General features: G+C 35.2%; 1 protein-coding gene across 1 annotated transcript in view; it reads left to right on the forward strand.

The window, feature by feature from the left end:
• The window catches only part of IREB2 (iron responsive element binding protein 2), a 49,573-nt gene that overhangs the window by 24,623 nt on the left and 5,239 nt on the right, over positions 1 to 19,711 (forward strand). Inside the window, exons 7-20 of the mRNA XM_079913741.1 lie at positions 269 to 452; positions 1,515 to 1,654; positions 4,118 to 4,289; positions 6,241 to 6,341; positions 8,394 to 8,510; positions 9,582 to 9,741; positions 10,536 to 10,671; positions 11,848 to 11,932; positions 12,296 to 12,452; positions 12,764 to 12,888; positions 14,348 to 14,452; positions 14,549 to 14,691; positions 17,354 to 17,501; positions 17,587 to 17,709. Coding sequence (XP_079769867.1) covers positions 269 to 452; positions 1,515 to 1,654; positions 4,118 to 4,289; positions 6,241 to 6,341; positions 8,394 to 8,510; positions 9,582 to 9,741; positions 10,536 to 10,671; positions 11,848 to 11,932; positions 12,296 to 12,452; positions 12,764 to 12,888; positions 14,348 to 14,452; positions 14,549 to 14,691; positions 17,354 to 17,501; positions 17,587 to 17,709 — 1,896 coding nt within the window. The remainder of the gene's footprint in view (positions 1 to 268; positions 453 to 1,514; positions 1,655 to 4,117; positions 4,290 to 6,240; positions 6,342 to 8,393; positions 8,511 to 9,581; positions 9,742 to 10,535; positions 10,672 to 11,847; positions 11,933 to 12,295; positions 12,453 to 12,763; positions 12,889 to 14,347; positions 14,453 to 14,548; positions 14,692 to 17,353; positions 17,502 to 17,586; positions 17,710 to 19,711) is intronic.

Raw genomic sequence — 19,711 nt, forward strand, 5'->3', positions numbered from 1 at the left:
CCCATCCCTGAGAATCCTTGGAATGTAGTTGAAAGCTACTGTTTATCTGGACTATTGGAACATTTTTCTTTGACTTAATTTTGTTTTAATAATCTGCAAAATGAATATATTTAGGTTTAGTATCTGTGTATTTGTTTTTATGTACTGTAAACTTTGACCATGATGAACATTGGTAAAATATTTTTAGTGTCAGTATTTATATGTTGATTATGAGGCAAATTCAGATATATGCTAACAGTTGGATTTCTTAAATTTAAATAAAATACAGTGGAGTTCAAGAGTTTTTAAGAATGTGGCTGTAATCCCTCCTGGAACTGGAATGGCTCATCAAGTAAACTTAGAGTATTTGTCGAGAGTGGTTTTTGAAGAAAAGGACCTCCTCTTTCCGGACAGTGTCATTGGCACAGATTCTCATATAACCATGGTGAATGGTTTGGGGATTCTGGGGTGGGGTAAGTAAATGACTATATTTAATTCTTTGGGGGAGAGGATGTCAGGAAATTTATAAAAGAACATAAATAGCAGGGTCTTTATAGCCTCTTTGAGGCTGTTTTTTCACGTATAACAGCAGGAACAAAAGTAAATCTTAATTCAAGTGTTTGTGGACAGTGTGGTATAAGAGAGAATTTATGAAAAGAAATGTGGACTGTGCCCAGCACAGCACTACCATTTGTGGAGTGCTTAGTGATGATGATGATGATGATGTCGTCTGTGAAGGTGATGTGCTTATTCCCTTATTTAAAGTCCTTCAGTGGCTTCTCCTAGCATTCTTTGTAAATCCAAATTTCTTCATGTTTTGTTTTTGTGTGTGTGTGGTACGCGGGCCTCTCACTGTCGTGGCCTCTCCCGTTGCGGAGCACAGGCTCCGGACGCGCAGGCTCGGCGGCCATGGCTCACGGGCCCAGCCGCTCCGCGGCATGTGGGATCCTCATGCCGCGGACCGGGGCACAAACCCGTGTCTCCTGCATCAGCAGGCGGACTCTCAACCGCTGCACCACCAGGGAAGCCCCCTCTTCATGTTTTTTATAGGGCCCATCACAACCTGTTGCCTCTTTAGCCATTTACCCAAACACATCTTTTATTTACCTGAGTGGGCTGTGCTATTGCACCTCACGGCTTGCATCAGCTATTCCCTCTGGCAGAGTGCATGTACTCTTTTATAGGGTGCTATAATTGTTGGCTTTTTGTCTTTATCATTAGACTGAGCTTCTTGAGGTTGACAGGGGCTGGGTTCTATTCATACTGTATCTTGAGCATAGCATAGTATCTAGCATAATAGATACTAAATGTTTTCTGAATTTAAGATAAAGGTAAAAATCAGTTTTTTCCAACCATATGAGTGGAGTCATTCTTTTGAGAAGACTTGAGTTCCATATCTACAGTAATAGCATTATAGTAATTCTGTGCAAGGTACTGTGTAAGACAAGCTCGTGAAACACCTAGAGATTTAGATGTTACAAAGATAAATTATCTTTAAATGTGCTATACTCATATACCTGTCTTTATTACATTAGGGGTTGGAGGTATTGAAACAGAAGCAGTTATGCTTGGTCTGCCAGCTTCTCTTACTTTACCAGAGGTGGTTGGATGTGAATTAACTGGCTCATCGAATCCTTTTGTTACATCCATAGATGTTGTTCTTGGCATTACAAAGGTAAGTTAAAATTTTGCTAGCTGTATAACTTAGTGGACATGATTTTTTTTGTAAGTAGAAGAGCAGGGATTTGGGTTCATCAACTCATCCTCAGCACTGTGATGTTATTAGCTGTGTCATCATAGTTATCATCATAGTAATAATAGCAAAATTTAACCCTTTATACTAGTAAGTACAAAACAATTTGTTGTGTCATTGTTCTCTTGACATGTTAACTCATTTATTCCTCATTACAAGCCTATGAGATTGTTACTATTGCCATCCTTATTTTAATTCTGTGAAAACTGAGACACAGTAAGGTTTAATGACTTAACCAGAGGGTCATAGGGTTGAATGGTCAGTGTAGAACAAGGTTTCCCACCCGGCAGTCAGGTTCTTAAGTCCATGCTCTTAACCATTATGCCTTATTGCCTCTGTGAATGTTTGTTGCCTTCGTGAATTAAAAAAAAAAAAAAAAAAGTTGTATTTAGGAAATGTCTAATTGCATCTCCTTTAATTTGACAAATTTGAATCATTTGTCCCCTGAAAACTATTACTGTATTAGTACTTTAAAAAATATAGGCTGTAAAAATGTGGTAGTGTCAGATTTTTCTATTGGCTATTTTAACATTTAAAAAAAAAGTCACTCTGCTGTACACCGGAAACTAACACAACATTGTAAATCCACTATACTTCAATTAAAAATAAAAAGAAATGATAAAAGTATTATATAGAAATTTTTTCTCTGAATTTTTAAAATATTGGCTGCATGCGTTTAATATATGTACTGTAGGGTTTCCTAAAGACAATAATTTGTAACTCTCCATCCTAAATTTCTCGTTTTCACTAACTTTATTGTAATGATTAAGTCCCATTTTGTTCAATGAATGAACCTGGGAAATGTTCCACAAATAATTCCAATTTGGATCCCAGTATCTCAGCATTTTCTGTTAGGTTACTGGTCTGAAGGCTTTCAGAATACTCAGCAGGGAAAGTAAATGGTGTTACCTCCCTCTCACCATTTAGTATTGATCCCTCTTCCCTAATTAGAAAAAAATTGACATCTTGCAGAAATGATTGATTCAGTGTGTGGTACCAAAAGATCAAGAAGTTAAATTAGAGAATTGAAGGATTATTCCTACAGGAAAAGGGATATCCCATTATAATTTTAGAAAAATCAATTCTTTTCCTTCACACATCCTGAAAATTAATGGTGCTTTTTAGATTCCTCCAGCTATATTTTTTCTTAACAATGTTCTACGTGTACTTTTGACATTTTGGCTTATTGATGCAAAAATTAAACTTATTATGTAGATGTACCTTTTTGATTATTTTGTCCCATATTTGAGGTCCTGTTTAATTCATGATCTTTGTAGGATTAATCATATATTGTTTTTCAAAATGTATATTGTGGTACCTCATTAATTTGGGGAAAGCAGCATTTGGCTTGCTATATCTAATCTATATGGCTCTTATCCTCAAAAATAAAACAGTGAAAATTAGGAAACATCTTTCTTTTAGGGTTGAGTTTCTGCATCTATAAAACGTTTGGATTAAGTGATCCTTAGCACTTATAAAATGTTAGAGCTTAATGTTATTCATAGGTTGAATGTTGTTTCATACATCGTCACTGTGCTGAGCAGTCCCTCTATACCATTCTGACACCATTTTACAATTGAGAGGAGGTGGGTAGCTGTTTTGGTTACTTAAAAATGAGTAATAAGAAAAATGATTTTAGAAGGAATTAAATTTGAGGCCATATGTTAAATCCTATCAATGAAATTTACCTAGGGGGGCTTCCCTGGTGGTCCAGTGGTTAAGGCTTCGCCTTCTAGTGCAGGGGGTGCAGGTTCGATCCCTGGTCAGGGAGCTAAGATCCCACATGCATCATGGCCAAAAAAACCAAAAACATAAAACAGAAGCAGTATTGTAACAAATTCAATAAAGACTTTAAAAATGGTCCCCATCAAAAACAAAATATCTTTAAAAAAAAGAAATTTACCTATAATTAGTGATGCTGTAAATATTTGGATCAGTAGTTGGAATTCGAAGAATTTTTATAGCAGTATATAATTTTTTGAATTTAAATACACAGTTTCATCAGTATATTAGTATTTCACTAAATCTAATGCCATCATTGGTTAGAAGCACCACTGTTTTATGTGCTGCTAAGAAAGAAAGAAGACTGCCAGCTAACAGACACACCATAGAGTCTAAGGTATACGCTGATTTCAGAGACATTAAAACGGGAATCTTAGCCATTTTGAACTTTCAAGCCCTTTTCTACCCTAATAGTAACATTTGACCACTCTTCTATTGACTGTTTACCTTAAAATACCTGGAAAACCAGAATGAGTTGATGTTTCATAAAAATAACAGAGGACCTCTTTCACTGTCAGTAGTAATGGATTAAAGATTAGATTTTATAGTTTTCAGAAAATCCATGCTAATTTTGTGTGTGTTTCTATGTATCTCCTTATATAGCACCTCAGACAAGTAGGAGTGGCTGGAAAGTTTGTTGAGTTTTTTGGAAGTGGAGTTTCACAGTTGTCTATAGTAGATCGAACTACAATAGCAAACATGTGTCCAGAATATGGTGCTATCCTCAGCTTTTTCCCTGTTGACAATGTGACATTAAAACATTTAGAACATACAGGTAAGAACGTATAAGATCACTAGGATAAATGTGTTGCATTTCCAATGTGTCTATCTGAAATATTGTATAATAAATTACTACCTTGTACATGTTATTTAATGTTCATGAAATTGTCTTATTTTAAAACAGCAGCTTTGAAATAAACTGCATCAGATGTGTTTAAAGAGTGTTGTGTCCTCAAACCCTAATCCACTGTAACCCATTTACAGCAGTTTAGAGGAGTTATTCAAACTGCTGATCTTTGCCTCACGTTTTCCCAATGATTAATAATGGATACCTCCACCCTGTTAGTGATCAGAGGTTGCAATTTAATGGAAGTCAGGCTTGCGCACATTTACAGCTGTTCTCTTCTACATACAGGAAGAGAGGAGCCACGAGACAGAGTTTGGGAACCAGTGCTCTATCTAAAGAAGAAGCACATAATTTTGTGAAAAGCAGCATAGGGTTACAGGTTCCAAATTCTTATTGTAGCCTGATTAACTAGGAACTTTGACCACTCTTCTGTTGACTAATATAGAAAATACTTGCAAAACCAGAATGTGTTGGTTTTATAAGGCCCCTATTCTTTAAAAAGCAGGGTCTCTTTATTTGATCCACTTCTTTTTTTAAGAGATCATTACTGAACTACTAATCTCATCATAAGTATATTGGGGAGATATATCCTAGTATTCTTCAGTTTGGGGGCAGATTATGATAAGTCAAATGGCAAAATGGATGACTGGTCCTTTGGAACCTTGGAAGGAATGGTCCTCATAGAATACAGAGTTTTCTCTAAACTAGATTTTGGGTGGCAGAATGTTCAAGAGAGAAATGCCTTATTCCTTACATATTGATATTAATTAATGTCATAATGATCTGTCACTGTAACAAATTGTCCTAAAACTTAGTGGCTTAAAACAGCAATAATCATTTATTGCTGCATAGTTTCAGTGGGTCAGTAATTCATACAGGTACAGATTGTCTCTGCTTCATGATGTCTGGAGCCTCAACTGCAAGACTTAAAAGCTAGGGCCAGGAATCCTGAAGGTTTGTTCACTTGAATGTCTGGCAGTGAATGCTGGCCGTCAGCTGGGAACTCAGCTGGGACTGTCAGCCAGAACACCTATTTATGGTTTCTGAATATATAATCTGGGCTTTCTCACATGGTGGCTTTTCAAGGGTTGGTAACCTGAGAGAGCAGGGGTGTAGGGGGTTGGGGAGAAGGTACATGCCAGTTAGCCAGCTAGCCGGCTAGAAATTACATTGCTTAGGTTTAAGGGGAATGAACGTAGATTCTACCTCTTGATGGTTGAATGTCAATGTCACATTGTAAGAGAACATGTAACTTGGGATAGATATTGTTGTGGCAGTCATTGGCAAATATAATCTGCCACAGTTACTTCCTTCTCATCAAGCTTACAGATAACTACCAGAATGTTTAATTGGAAACTTTATTGTTAACATCTAAGTTCTTTTAATTTCTGGAAGATCTTGTTAAATCTCTATCCTGCTCTGTAAAACTATTCTTAACTTTCATTTACTTTATTCTTAACTTTCATTTACTTTATTCTTTCATTTTGACTATTATATTAATGTTGCTTATTGTTTAGGGAAAATAATGAATTTCATCTTTCATGGTGGCTAGTGATTTATTATGTTGAATTTTGTTATTGGCTTTTCTCTTGGAAACAATATTTTTGTGAGTTTTATATAACTGGCTCAGTATTTCTGGTCTTGTCTGTGATTGAGTAACTTTTAAAAGGGGGGGTTCTGGTATGTATTTTATAAAGTGTTTTCATGAAGGGTAAAATTTTTACTATTGAGAATAATACCAATTTGTAAAGAAATCTTTTCTGAGTGCTTAGTAATAAGTAATATTTGTTTCTTGCTCATCACTGAAATTCGGCATCGTTACCCCCAAAGATTTAAAAATTTCTGAAAGGATTTTTATTGTTGTTAATCATCTTTTTAGGTTTTGACAAAGCCAAACTCAAGTCAATGGAAACATACCTTAAAGCTGTGAAATTGTTTCGAAATGACCAGGATAATTCAAGAGAACCTGAGTATTCCCAGGTATAGACACAATAACCCACCTAATAGTAGTTAAGACTGTAAATTCTGGAGCCTGACCACCTGGGTTTGAATCCCACCTCTAAGACTTACCAGCTATACAACCTGGGCACTTTTTTAACCTTTTTGCCTCAGTTTCCTCATCTCTGAAATATGAAGATAGTATCTACCTCATAGGATTCTTAAGAGGTTAAGTACAAATTCATTATGACAGTTTCAAGCACATAGTAAGTCCTCAATAAATGATAGCTGTTATTATTTAACAAGGTAATGTTATTTGTGACCCAACTCTGATTTTATTCATTAATTTTACATAGATTTATATTACAGTAAATTTTGTGACATTTTATCAAGTCTCAATTTTTAGTACTTAAAATATAAAATTGACTCGATTTATCAGTCTAATTTTTTTCTATTTTAGGATAAGAATACTATAATCTACTCCCCAAATATCAATTTTGATGATGTCTGCACCTGGTTAATGTCTATACTTTGTAAAAAATCCACCGTTATGAAGGGGATATACAGTTATGTGATCTTAAATGTTAAAGATATTTTTACAGTCTAAGCAAATATTTCTTATCTTTTGGAAATTTATATTGAAGTAGGTAGAATTCACTTTCAGGAAAGTTGTAATAGAATTCACTTTCAGGAAAGTTGTAATAAAATTCACTTTCTAGAAGTGTGTCAGGGATCTAAATCAACTTGGTGTTATCATTGGTATGGTTAACTGTTAAGCTCTTTTTTCTTGGGAAATCCATTTTCTCACCCAGCTTTATTTTTCCTCATAGCTTGTATCCCTGCCTGATACCTATCAATTTGTATAATTATTTGCCTGTCTTTCCCTCACTAGAATGAATACAAGTAGGCTCCATGAGGACAGGAACTTCACCTGCTTTGTTTGGCACTCTGTCCCCAGCTCCTAGAAGAGTGCGTGGCACATAGTGGATGTTCAGTAACATGTTAGGTGAATAAGTGAATACATATAGTATATTGAGTGCCATATAGAACCCATAGGAATTGAATTTGTGTGACGTTCTGGGCAAATCTTCTAACTTCTCTGATTATTTTCTGGTCCCTTTCAGCACCATTTATCAAATCTAGTGCTCTGTCCACATTTTTTTTAAAAAGGGAAAGAATAAGAACAATTAAATGGAAACATTTTGGTGGTATAATGAAATGGAATAAATGTGCCTATTAAAAACCTGACCAGATAGATAAGAAATAAAACTAAAATTCACCAGGATGTTGATTTCAAGAGAAACTAATACATACACAGACTAGGATCACCTGGATCCATGAAATAAAAGTGTAGGAAAAGCAGGTGTTTCAGTTGTGCTCAACCAGAATAAACAGGGCTGTTAAATAATGATGAAAGCCATAGTGAAAAAAATTTGTTAGAATTGATTATACACAAATAAAATGTACATAGGGAAATGGTAGAAATACCGGAAGAAATTAATAGAAACCTAGCTGGGAGGTGGAATTTTTATAAAATATGATTTTTTTTAAACCAAGGAATAAAAGCATGGTCTGCAGGGGCCTGGCTAGCTAAACTAGAACCAGGAGTAGAAAAACCCTTTTCTGCTGTGTCCCCCAAGCACCCTCTATTGACCAGACTTAACATCGTACAAGCTGAGAAAGGAGAAATGTTTACTGAGCCCACCTCTGTTATCACAGAGCAGGCAAAGAAGGATGAATTTGGAGCTCAGAAGCAATAAACTTAGCTGGCACAGGCATCTACTTTATCATCAGGCATGTGTGAAGACAGTGTTATCTTTGTGGGAAAAAACCATTTTGGGGAAAAAAATTTTATATAGACTGTATGGTTGGTGTTGTGCTAGTTTGCATACTGGTCTGCTAGTCTTTTAGCAAATTTTTTTATATTATGTTTCATAAATTAAATGGAGTTGTTTTAAAATATTTCTTGGGAGTGTATATCACCATTAAAACAAATGTGAGCATATTCATTCTGCATCAGAAAGTAGTACTCATGTTGGAATCTGTACTTACGAATTCTAATTACTTTTCTCCCTCTTTTCTCTCATTTCCTAGGTGATCCAGATTAATCTGAATTCAATAGTTCCATCTGTCAGTGGTCCAAAAAGACCTCAAGATAGAGTTGCTTTGACAGATATGAAAAGTGATTTCCAAGCTTGCTTAAATGAAAAGGTAGATTACCTTATTTGTCAATACACTTTGTGCTAAGTAAGTAGTGAAGAACTAGCAGGATGACCCATGAACTCAATCAACTTCTGTATTTTTATATGTTATTGGCACACACCAGCAGCCCCCTCCTTTGCCTCTGTCCAAAGTGCAAGTCAGACATTTCATGAGCTTGTTCCCAGATCCACTGTGAGGACCAGAGGTTGATTGGGTATATATAAATAAAAATTTAAAGTTAAAAATAGAGTTTCTCGGTCATGATAGCCTCATTTCAAGTTGAATAGGTACATGTGGCTGTGGCTCTTGTATTGGACAGCATAACTATTGAATATTTACATCATCACAGAAAATTCTGTTGGGCAGCACTGCTCTAGACTTTTGTGATTTCCCAGACTAGAACAAAACCACTACACTGTTGTGATTACTCTCTTAAAGTCTGGTAAATTAACTAAATACCAAGTGACCTCTTTGACTTTCAGGGTTTGTACTTCCCGTCTTGAGAATCATGGCTTCAATCTTGTCACTTTTTCTATTCTGAGAACTAGTAGCTGGCTTTTCAGAGCCTTTCTTTTTATAATTTCTTTTTTCTTTTTTTTTGAGGAAAATGTCAAACTTCTACAGGAATAAAGTAGTGTAATGAATTCCTGTGTCCCTCACTTGAACAATTACTAACTCATAACCCATCTTGCTTCATCTGTTCTACATACATATAGACACACAGGATCATTTTGAAGCAAATGTTCAAGGACATTTTTAACAGAAAATGTTTGTACCATCTCTTGAGAATTACTGTTAATTAGGAATGAATAAAGAACAGCAAAGCCAAATAAGATCTGGATCATGAGTAGTTGGCTGGACTCAGTAGATAAAAGCTTAGGAACACCACCAGACTCCTGTCATGATTATTCAAATTCATGCTTCAGCTGAATTATAACTACTGAATGACATGGAACTTCAGCATCACTCACAAATAGTCAGAACTTATCAAAAGTCAAGGGTCTGCCATATTTTCTACCAGTCTTTTTTTCTATACATATCCAGAATATTTAGTTTATATTTATGTGCAAATTTGTATAGGTTGGATTTAAAGGCTTCCAAATTGCAGCTGAAAAGCAAAATGATATCGTCTCTATTCATTATGAAGGAAGTGAATATAAGCTGTCTCATGGATCTGTGGTCATTGCCGCCGTTATCAGTTGTACCAATAATTGCAATCCATCTGTCATGCTCGCTGCAGGTAGGTTGTGGTTTATAGCCATACATTTTCTGTTATATTCACATTCTGTTTCTTAGATTATGCATGAGTATTGATGCCTGTGTTTGATATTGAGAACCTGAGTTTTTAATTAGGTTTTAAGGAGCCTAAGTTTGACTTATGTTATTAATTTTGTTTTTATTACAAAGAAGGTGAATTTTTAAAATTATATCATGTATCTATGAGCTTTAGGTTGTATCTGTTTTTTCTGTCAATTTAGAAGTATAGTTAATTAGCAGATCTTTTGATCTACTAGACATTTACCATAGCAGTGTATTAGATTCAGTTGAGACACAAAGGAAGTAAAAGATTATTGACAAGGAATATAAATGAAATCAATTGTATGTACATGGAGCAATTCATTAATCATATAAAATCAAGTATAATAAATGTTAAATTGCTATTAGTTCATTACGATTATAGCATTTAAAATGGTTCATTTAATGATATGTGTTATATGTGTACATGATGTTATTATATACCCTTTTCCATTTGTGTGCATGATGCCATGATATCAGATTGCATATTAATAATTTATAATGTAAAATCTAGTATATCTACCACAATTTTTTATTTGTTTTAAATGAAACAAATCAGTAGAATAAAGTGAACAAAATAATGACAGTAAATGTGTGAATTTTAGACTTTTACCCTAACCTGTATTGGAGATGACCTGTAAAATAAACCATAAACCCTTTCTTACTTCCTACTTTAATATGAGGGAAAGAGGGAGAGAAACATTGCCATAATAAATTATTGTTTATTTACTGTTGCAGGTCTTTTGGCTAAAAAAGCTGTTGAAGCTGGTCTGCATGTTAAACCTTATATAAGAACAAGTTTATCTCCAGGCAGTGGGATGGTTACACATTACCTCAGTTCAAGTGGAGTATTACCATATCTTAGTAAGCTCGGGTAAGTGATGGTTACCACTCTTTATATTGACATTGGTATTCAGCAGTGATTGAAACTACTTGTTAGGACCTTTCATATACAAAAAGAAGATAGAAAAAAACGCTTTAGTTCTACTTGTTGCCTTGCCATTACCACAAAATCTTTGAGGCCGTTTCACTCAGCAGACATTTACTAGGCATATTCAATGAGCAGCAAGGCATTGTGTTGGCTACAAAGAAGTAGGAGATGTGATCTCTAACTTAAAGATGGAAACACAAGACAAACAAGTAAAACCAAGTAACAGTGACAGACAGGTAAGGGATGGTACCAAGTACTGCATAATTTGCATGAGTCATGTAGATCATCAGTTTTCAGAACAGAGTAAGATATAGGTTGCATTATTAACTGAATAAATTGTCTTAATTGAGGTTTTGTGAGATTATTATATCCATTAAGCATAGGTTAAGTTGTCCCTGAACTTTGGAGAAAATAACTTATATTGTTTATGTACTCAAAAAAATAATTGATGCTAGCTGTGTTTTCACTGTGTATTTTGGAACATAGTGTCTTACGTAAATCAATTCTTTTGCAAAACTGCCAAGTTTTAGGTTTTTTTCTTTGTTTGGAAGAGCAGCTGAAAGTAATTTTGAGGATTATACCTGTAATTTTTAAGTTATATCATCTTGGAGTTTTTGTCAGGAGCTTTTCTTGGGTTTAGTTGGTTGAGAATTAAAAGATTACTCCTATCAGAGTACCCAATTACAGTGCCTCTTTGGGGGCCTTTGGTCGGATTGTTGCAGCCAGGTCCTCTTGATATTTGACAGTTTAAACCCCTTTGGAGGACAGTGTAATATCGATTTTTTGAACAGTCATGTTATATTCCTAGCGAGTAGTATCTGAAGAATTTTCTTGCGTAGTTTGATAAGTTTTGTGTCAGATTTAGTTAACCAAATTTAACTAGGGAGTGTCCTAAGTATCAGGGCTCTTCAGAGGTTTGCATTCAGTACAGATAGCCTGGCTGAGGGTCAGACTTGATTGCTCAAAAGCTGTGAAATGAACATGTTGATGAAGGTTCCTGTGTTGTGAATATTCTCTTCAGCAATCTTACTACAGTGATGGAAATGAAAGATAAGACTTGTCCTTTCTTTACAAATGTTGTGATTTTCTGTCCAATCACATTTATTTTTTGAAATGCAGATTTGAAATAGTTGGCTATGGATGTTCAACATGTGTGGGAAATACAGCACCCTTATCAGAAGCAGTTTTAAATGCAGTAAAACAGGTAAACTGTGTGGATCAGTAAGACATCCAAATGGTTTTTCCTAAGTGTATTTCACTATTATCAAAAATGTATATTAATGTATTTATATTTCTGTAGTCCTTGCATCTCTTGGGAAGAGTAACCTATCAATCATAAAATGATTCTTTGAAGTCATTTTTAGAACCTTGAACTAATTCCTTAATAGTGCAGGAATTATTTTAGTTTATTTACAGTATTGATAGTTCTGTACCTAATAATTGGAAATAATGCTTTTGGTTATCATGCCCTCAGAAGTGTAATATTTGAGATTTCTTACATGTGATTATCCAAATTTGTACCATCTCTTGAATTGAATATATTCATTTGTGTTTTTTGTTTTTTCAGGGTGATTTGGTTACTTGTGGAGTTTTATCTGGAAATAAAAATTTTGAAGGTCGTCTTTGTGATTGTGTTCGTGCCAATTACCTTGCCTCTCCACCCTTAGTGGTAGCTTATGCCATAGCAGGCACAGTGAATATAGATTTCCAGACGGAGCCTTTAGGTATCTTTTCCTTTATATGTATACATATATACCTGCACACACTTTTTTCCCCAAAAGTTGTACTTTTGAAATGTTTCCTAGACCGTTCATTTATTGAATTATTTCAGAAAATCTTATCACGATGCATTATTAATTTTTGATTTATATGAAGAATATATAATGTGCAAGTAATTAGTTCTTTCAGCTGCTTACACCTGAAGCACTCTTGTTGAATAATATACTTGGTTTCTGTGATGTGTCTTTGAAAAGATGTGAACATTTTGAGGGAGTTACTTTTTATATTAAATTTCATATGAAAAATTTTTAACCAGGTACTGACCCTACTGGCAGGAATATTTACCTACATGATATTTGGCCTAGTCGAGAAGAAGTTCATCAGATAGAGGAAGAACATGTTGTATTATCCATGTTTAAAGCATTAAAAGAGAAGACAGAGGTAAGACTCTCATTTGTTTCTTAAAAGGTTTAATAAAGTGGCAGTGTTTCTTTATTTCATGTATCTTTCTGAATAGAATCAAAATTAAAATTTGATTCTAAATTTGTTGGGAAACCCAACAAATATTTATTGAGACCCTAGTATGTGCCAGGCACTCTTCTAGCTGTTTGGAATATATCAGTGAAGAAAACACAAAGTTCTCAAGGGGAGAGGCAGATAGTAAACTGTAGACAGAATAATTAGGTAAATTACACAATATGTTAAAAAGTAATGAGTGCTGTAGAAAATTACAGAACAGGGTAAAGAGAACCAATTGTGTAAAATTTGGGGAGTAGATTGCAGTTTTATATAGGATAGTTGAAAACATGGTATTTGAGCAAAGTTTTGAAGGAGGTGAACAAGTTAGTCATATATGTGAACAAAGAACAGGGCTCGGCTTCCCTGGTGGCACAGTGGTTGAGAGTCCGCCTGCCGATGCAGGGGACACAGGTTCGTGCCCTGGTCTGGGAAGATCCCACATGCCGCGGAGCCTGCGCGTCCAGAGCCTGTGCTCCGCAACGGGAGAAGCCACAACAGTGAGAGGCCCGCATACCGCAAAAAAAAAAAAAAAAAAAAAAACAGGGCTTACCAGGTAGAGGGACCAGTGTAAAGGCCTCAAGGAGGGAACCGTAATGAAGGCAGTGTGACTAGAACATAGGAAGTAAGAAGGATTGTGGTAGAAAATGATGTCCAGATTACATAGGGAATTTTAGGCCATTATTAAAATTTAATCTTTTACTCTGAAGTGAGATGGGGAGCCATTGGAAGGTGTGGAACAGGAGTGTCATAATCAAAAAGATTACACTGTCTTTGAATTGAAACTATATTGGGGCAAGAGGGTTAGGTAATAAGGATAGAGTCAGGAGGACCTATTGTATGTAGTAGTCCAAAGTAAAAAATGGTAATAGCATGGAACATTTGGGGTAGCAGTGGAGGTGGTGAGTAATGGTGAGATTTTGAACATAATTTGAAGGCAGGACTAATAATACAGTGATGTAGGACAAATATGTTGGGAAAAAAAAGGTTTTCTCCATGATAATATTCTTAAATATTAAAAGTATACCCCAAAACACGCTTAATGTTTTAAGTTAAGCAACATGTTTAGATCTTTCTAAATTCTTTAGCTTTTCTGGGTTTCTGTAAAGTCGTTCACATTCAGTTTGTATTGAAACTTAACTCTTAGGGCATTCCTGAAAATCTGGTGTGCTGGAATTCGATGAGCAAATTTTATCAGTTCAGTCCAAAAATGTCATAATTTTATAGAATGCAGTATTTTAGCTTTCTATCCAAATGGATGAGGCCTATTTTCTTTTTTTAATTCTAACCTAAGTACTATGTTAATTTCCTCATTTTCATAAACCTCTTTTTCTGACTCCATTTTATCTCTCTTTTGGTTTATCAACCAAAACCATATTCACAGATGGGAAATAAACGGTGGAATTCTTTAGAAGTACCAGATTCAGTTTTGTTTCCATGGGATTTAAAGTCTACTTATATCAGATGTCCTTCATTTTTTGATAAGCTTGTAAGTACTTTTTTACTATTTGATACTTAAAAAATTGTTTGAAGTTTTAAAAACCTCAGGAAGAGTTAAATGCCTTCAACATTTTTTATCTTTTAGACCAAAGAGCCAGTTGCACTCCAGCCTATTGAAAATGCCCATGTCTTATTATATCTGGGAGACTCTGTCACGACAGATCATATATCACCTGCTGGAAGCATTGCTAGGAGTAGTCCTGCTGCTAAGTATTTGACAAACAGAGGGTATGTGTACATGGTTATAGGCTGTTTTTGTTTTATCTTTCTCATTAATTAAGAGGCTTTTACTGGTCATGTTCCTTTATCCAGTAAATTACATGCTATCATGGGTGTCTGATTGTCTATGTATTTGACCTAAGCAATAACTGGGATACCTGTTGTACCTGCTTTTGCTTGTAACTTTAGAAATTGAAATTACTATTTTAAATTGAGCCCTTGTCCATTAAGTAAACAACTAATTGGAAACAGGAGTTCTCTTTTTCAGTGCTACTTTGTTGAAAAGTCAGATTGGTTTGACCTACCAAATAAAGCCTGATGGTTCTAACCATCTTCCAGTGTTGGACTGCACAATTTAAATGTGTGTATTTTGGGCTATAAAATGTACTTGCCTGAGGCTAGGCTTGATCTGTATCAAATCAAAAGACAATGAATTTCTGCTTCTCGAGTGTAAAATTTCACAAGAATAATAAATGTGAATGTGAAGGAGATCATTTACATAGGATATATAAATCCAAAACTAGAAAGATTTTGTTTCATTTCTGTGTGATTAATAACGTAGAGTTGCTCGGTTATCAAAGAACTGTTTTAACACCAGAGACAAAATTTTGCTAAAGGTAGAATTTGTGGTATTGCTGCCTGATTAGCTTTTTGATGCTTGAGCTATGCAAATGATAAGACTTTTCATTGAAATATCTTACAAAAATCAGTGCTACCTAGCTTTGTTTGACATGTAATACTGCATAGCTCTTACTATAATCTCATTAGTGCTATTGTGAAATCTGTGTTTGAATTTATTTTCTAGTTAATTGTAGTTTGGTGGGAATTAAAACACTTTTTGGTAGAAATTGCTAATAGCAACTCTATTTGGTGTAATTTGATGAAGATAAATGAGTTTGTTTTACACACGGCTTTTGTTCATAGTGGTGAGAAATAAAATAAGTTTTATTTCTCCCAAATATTTTTTAAAAGGTGATTTCCATCTTGGTCGTAATTGTGACAAAGATTCCAACCCCCTCCCAAAGAAAAAGCCACCACTTCTCTCAAATACACAATTTTTATATTTATTGTAATTGCTGATATGGATTTCTTAGCACAGTTAATACCGTAGTTTTCGTCAGTTAAAAATTTTATTTTTAAAGACACTCAAACCCCTCACCATCTCCATCCTGAAGTACAGTGTTTAAATGTACATCCTGAGATAAGATGTTTAAATTAGAAGAATATTTGTTGTCTTTACATAAAAGACCAAATTAGAGACTGATGGAAGTTGGTTGTTGATTGTTGAGATGCTTATGCTCAGTTTTCTCTTGTCCCTAAAAGGTCATTTATATAGTAACCAATCCAGTAGCAATGAATACCCATAGCACACAGATAATGGTGTCTAAATACCAATTCTTAGGACAAGCAACCAATTTGTCTTAGGGAAATGGTTGATTCCAGGTTTGGCCCTGGAAAATATACAAGATGATTCTAGATGTCTTATACCAAAAGCAAAGGAGCTATAGAGACTACCAAAGAGTGTCTTAATTCCCACCAAACTACAATTAACTTCCAGGCTTTCTGTCAAAAGGTCTCAGGAGCCAACTTGAATCTGTCACTGCTCAAAGATGCGACATGTTGAGCGTCAATAAAGAATATAACTGGAATGGGTTGAAACATAATGAATATGTTTAAATCCATGAGTTCATAATAATACTAAAAGAGGAAAATTAAAAACTCCAAGTTACCTTTGGAAGATGATGGGAAACCATCTCATTATTTAACAATAAAGTCTTTTCTGTATGGGATGTATTTCATTATAACCAAATCATTGATGAAGGAAAGTTTGTCTTCATAGAAGTTTTCCAGCTAAAAAATGAAGAAGGAATAAGAGAAATAGAGTATCATCATTTTGCAGTCCCTAGTGTAGTCTAGACAATGATGATCAATCACTGGTAGCATTCCAGAAAGAGAAAACTGGGTATCATGTGCTGCTGATGGAAGTACGACCTATGCAGCATTGTTGCAAAAATTAAAAACCCAAACCTTGTCAAGTCACTAGATTTGACATCTGGTTAACAAGAAATACAGGAGGGAGAACAACATATGAAATGATACTGTGGAGATGCAGTCAGCACGGTCTAGATAAAGGAAACTACACTACAAATGACCTAATTTCTTTAGATAAAGTATAAGAGGGGACAAAATAGGAGAGGGAACATATAGATTAAAAAAGACTTGAGATCAACTGGATGAATTTATAAACCATATTTGGACCTGATTGGAGCAAACCAACAACTAAAAAAGTAATAAGAAAACCAGGGACATTTGAATATTGACTGGCTAGCTGGTATTAAGAAGTTCGGAGGGTTTTGTTTGTAACAAGGTAGTATTTTTAAGTCCATATCTTTTAGAGAAACATACTGAAATATATACAGTTAAAATATGATATCTGAGTTTTCTTCAGAACAGTCTAATGGAGGATGATTATAGAAGAAACAAAGATTCCATGAATTGATTATTGTAGAGTAATGATAGGCACCTGGGCATTCACTGTTCTGTTTTCTCTACTTTTGTGCATGCTTGAAATTTTCCATAATAAAAAAGTGTTTATGAGTAAGTTTTACAATTTAATAATGTGATTATTTTCCATCTAAAATAAAAACTAACTTTCATAACTTTGTTGCAGCCTTACCCCTCGTGAATTCAACTCTTACGGAGCCCGAAGAGGTAATGATGCTGTGATGACAAGAGGCACTTTCGCAAATATCAAGCTTTTTAATAAGTTCATTGGAAAACCAGCTCCCAAAACAGTTCATTTTCCATCAGGACAGACGGTAAGGATGTATACAGAGTATTTAGGCAGTTGCTAACGAGATCAAAATTTGTATTAAAATTTCTTATGTTTGTTTTAATCTACAGCTAGATGTATTTGAGGCTGCAGAGCTGTACCAGAAGGAAGGTATCCCACTGATTATTTTAGCAGGGAAGAAATATGGTTCAGGAAATTCAAGAGATTGGGCTGCCAAAGGACCATACTTGCTGGTATTGATTCTTAAATTTTATCTTAAACTTCAAAGAGTTTTAAATATTCCCTTTTGTCAGTAACATCCTGTCAAAGTTCATTTTGTTCACTTAGACTTTGTATGCCTACTTGGATCTCATCTGTGGGTGTTTTTAAGTGACCTTATATAATACGTTGTACTAATCTAGTTGCATTTTAATACTCTGAATTTAATTAAAATTACATCAGTCTTACTTGTGAAAATAAATGTGGTAGAGGGAAAGGATATTCTGTCTTAAATTATTGCTGTATAATAATAATTATTTATACCCATTGGTAGTTTTACTTGCCCCCTTTTCATTTAATTTTCTATGATTTGCTCCATCAAAGGTTAACGACTCAGAGATAGTGGGCCACATTTTACTTTTATCTTTTTCCAAATAGGTGATATTGGTCCCTGGCTGTCTGTTAGGAAGACATTTCTGTTGAAACTGTTTCCTTGTTGAAGAGCAAATAGGAAATCTGTTGGAGAGAATAGTCCTGTGACGTGTGCTCTCTGCCATTTCATACTCATACTGTGCTTCTCTTTACAATTGTAGTTGTTGAAGAGGCTGGTCAAAATACAGCCGTCACAGCTATCATAATCATACAAACGTCATTTGTTTTGAATCTTTAATTCCCCTCCCCCTTAAAATGTAAATACTCTAAGGAGTTGTGGGAATAAGTCTAATTCTTTTGTCTTTGTAAGATAATAATTTTAAGTACCAACATACTTCAGAGATACTCCAGTTTCGGTTCTTCACCACTGCAAGAAAGTGATTATCACAATAAAGCGAGCTGCACAAGTTTTTTCGTTTCCCAGTGCATATAAAAAGTTATGTTTACACTGTACTGTAGTCTATTAAGTGTGCAACAGCATATTTAAAAAAAATTATACACACTTTAATTAAAAAATACTTCATTGCTAAAAAATGCTAACCATCATCTGAGCCTTCAGCAAGTCGTATAGTAACATCAAAGATCACTTGTCACAGATGGGCTTCCCTGGTGGCGCAGTGTTTGAGAGTCCGCCTGCCAATGCAGGGGACACGGGTTTGTGCCCCGGTCCGGGAAGATCCCACATGCCGTGGAGCGGCTGGGCCCGTGAGCCATGGCCGCTGAGCCTGCGCATCCGGAGCCTGTGCTCCGCAATGGGAGAGGCCACAGCAGTGAGAGGCCCACGTACCGCAAAAAAAAAAAGATCACTTGTCACAGATCACCATAACAAATAAAATAATAATGAAAACATTTGAAATATTACAAGAATTACCAAAATGTGACACACACATGAAGTGAGCAAATGCTGTTGGAAAAATGGAGCCTGTAGACTTGCTTGACACAGAATTGCCAAAAAACTTCAATTTGTTAAACACAGTAGCTGCAAAGCTCAATAAAAACAAGGTATGTCTATATCGTGAATATTAATTATAGGTATAGGTTCCCATTTTTTCCTCAAGTTTTTTTAGCTTTTTTTGTTGTTGCGGGCTTTCCTCATATAGCTGTTGATCCTTGGCTGTCCATTCAGTTAGACATTAAAAATCTGATTACAAGCTGTAGTTGTGAGCTGCGATTTGTTAGTGGGCCTTACTAATGATAAGCTACCTTTTTCATTGAGATAGCCCTATATGTTAGTATCTGTAAATATTTTCTCTGGGCCATTCAGTGAGACCCATTGAAGAAACAGACTTACTCCCCCCATTTCTGATAGTATTCTCACCCAGACTTCCCGTGAGCCTAGTGTTCCTCTTCAGTCTAGAGCATCCATCCTCTATAGGGTGATGGCACTCCCAAGGGGTGCAACAAAATCTTACTCTTCTTATGTATGAAGTATACATAGACATATACATATATAAACAGATACACAGTATATTTGTGACATTAAATTTGGGGGGGTGGTGGGCAATGAGGAGGAAGATGTGATTAGAAGGGAAATGTCTAAAACTCCTTAGGAGGATAATAATGAAAAATAGTAGAGAAACATGGGTCTTTAGCTGATTTTGTTCG

The sequence above is a fragment of the Stenella coeruleoalba genome, assembly GCF_951394435.1.
Source record: "Stenella coeruleoalba genome assembly, chromosome: 2".
Taxonomy (NCBI): domain Eukaryota; kingdom Metazoa; phylum Chordata; class Mammalia; order Artiodactyla; family Delphinidae; genus Stenella; species Stenella coeruleoalba.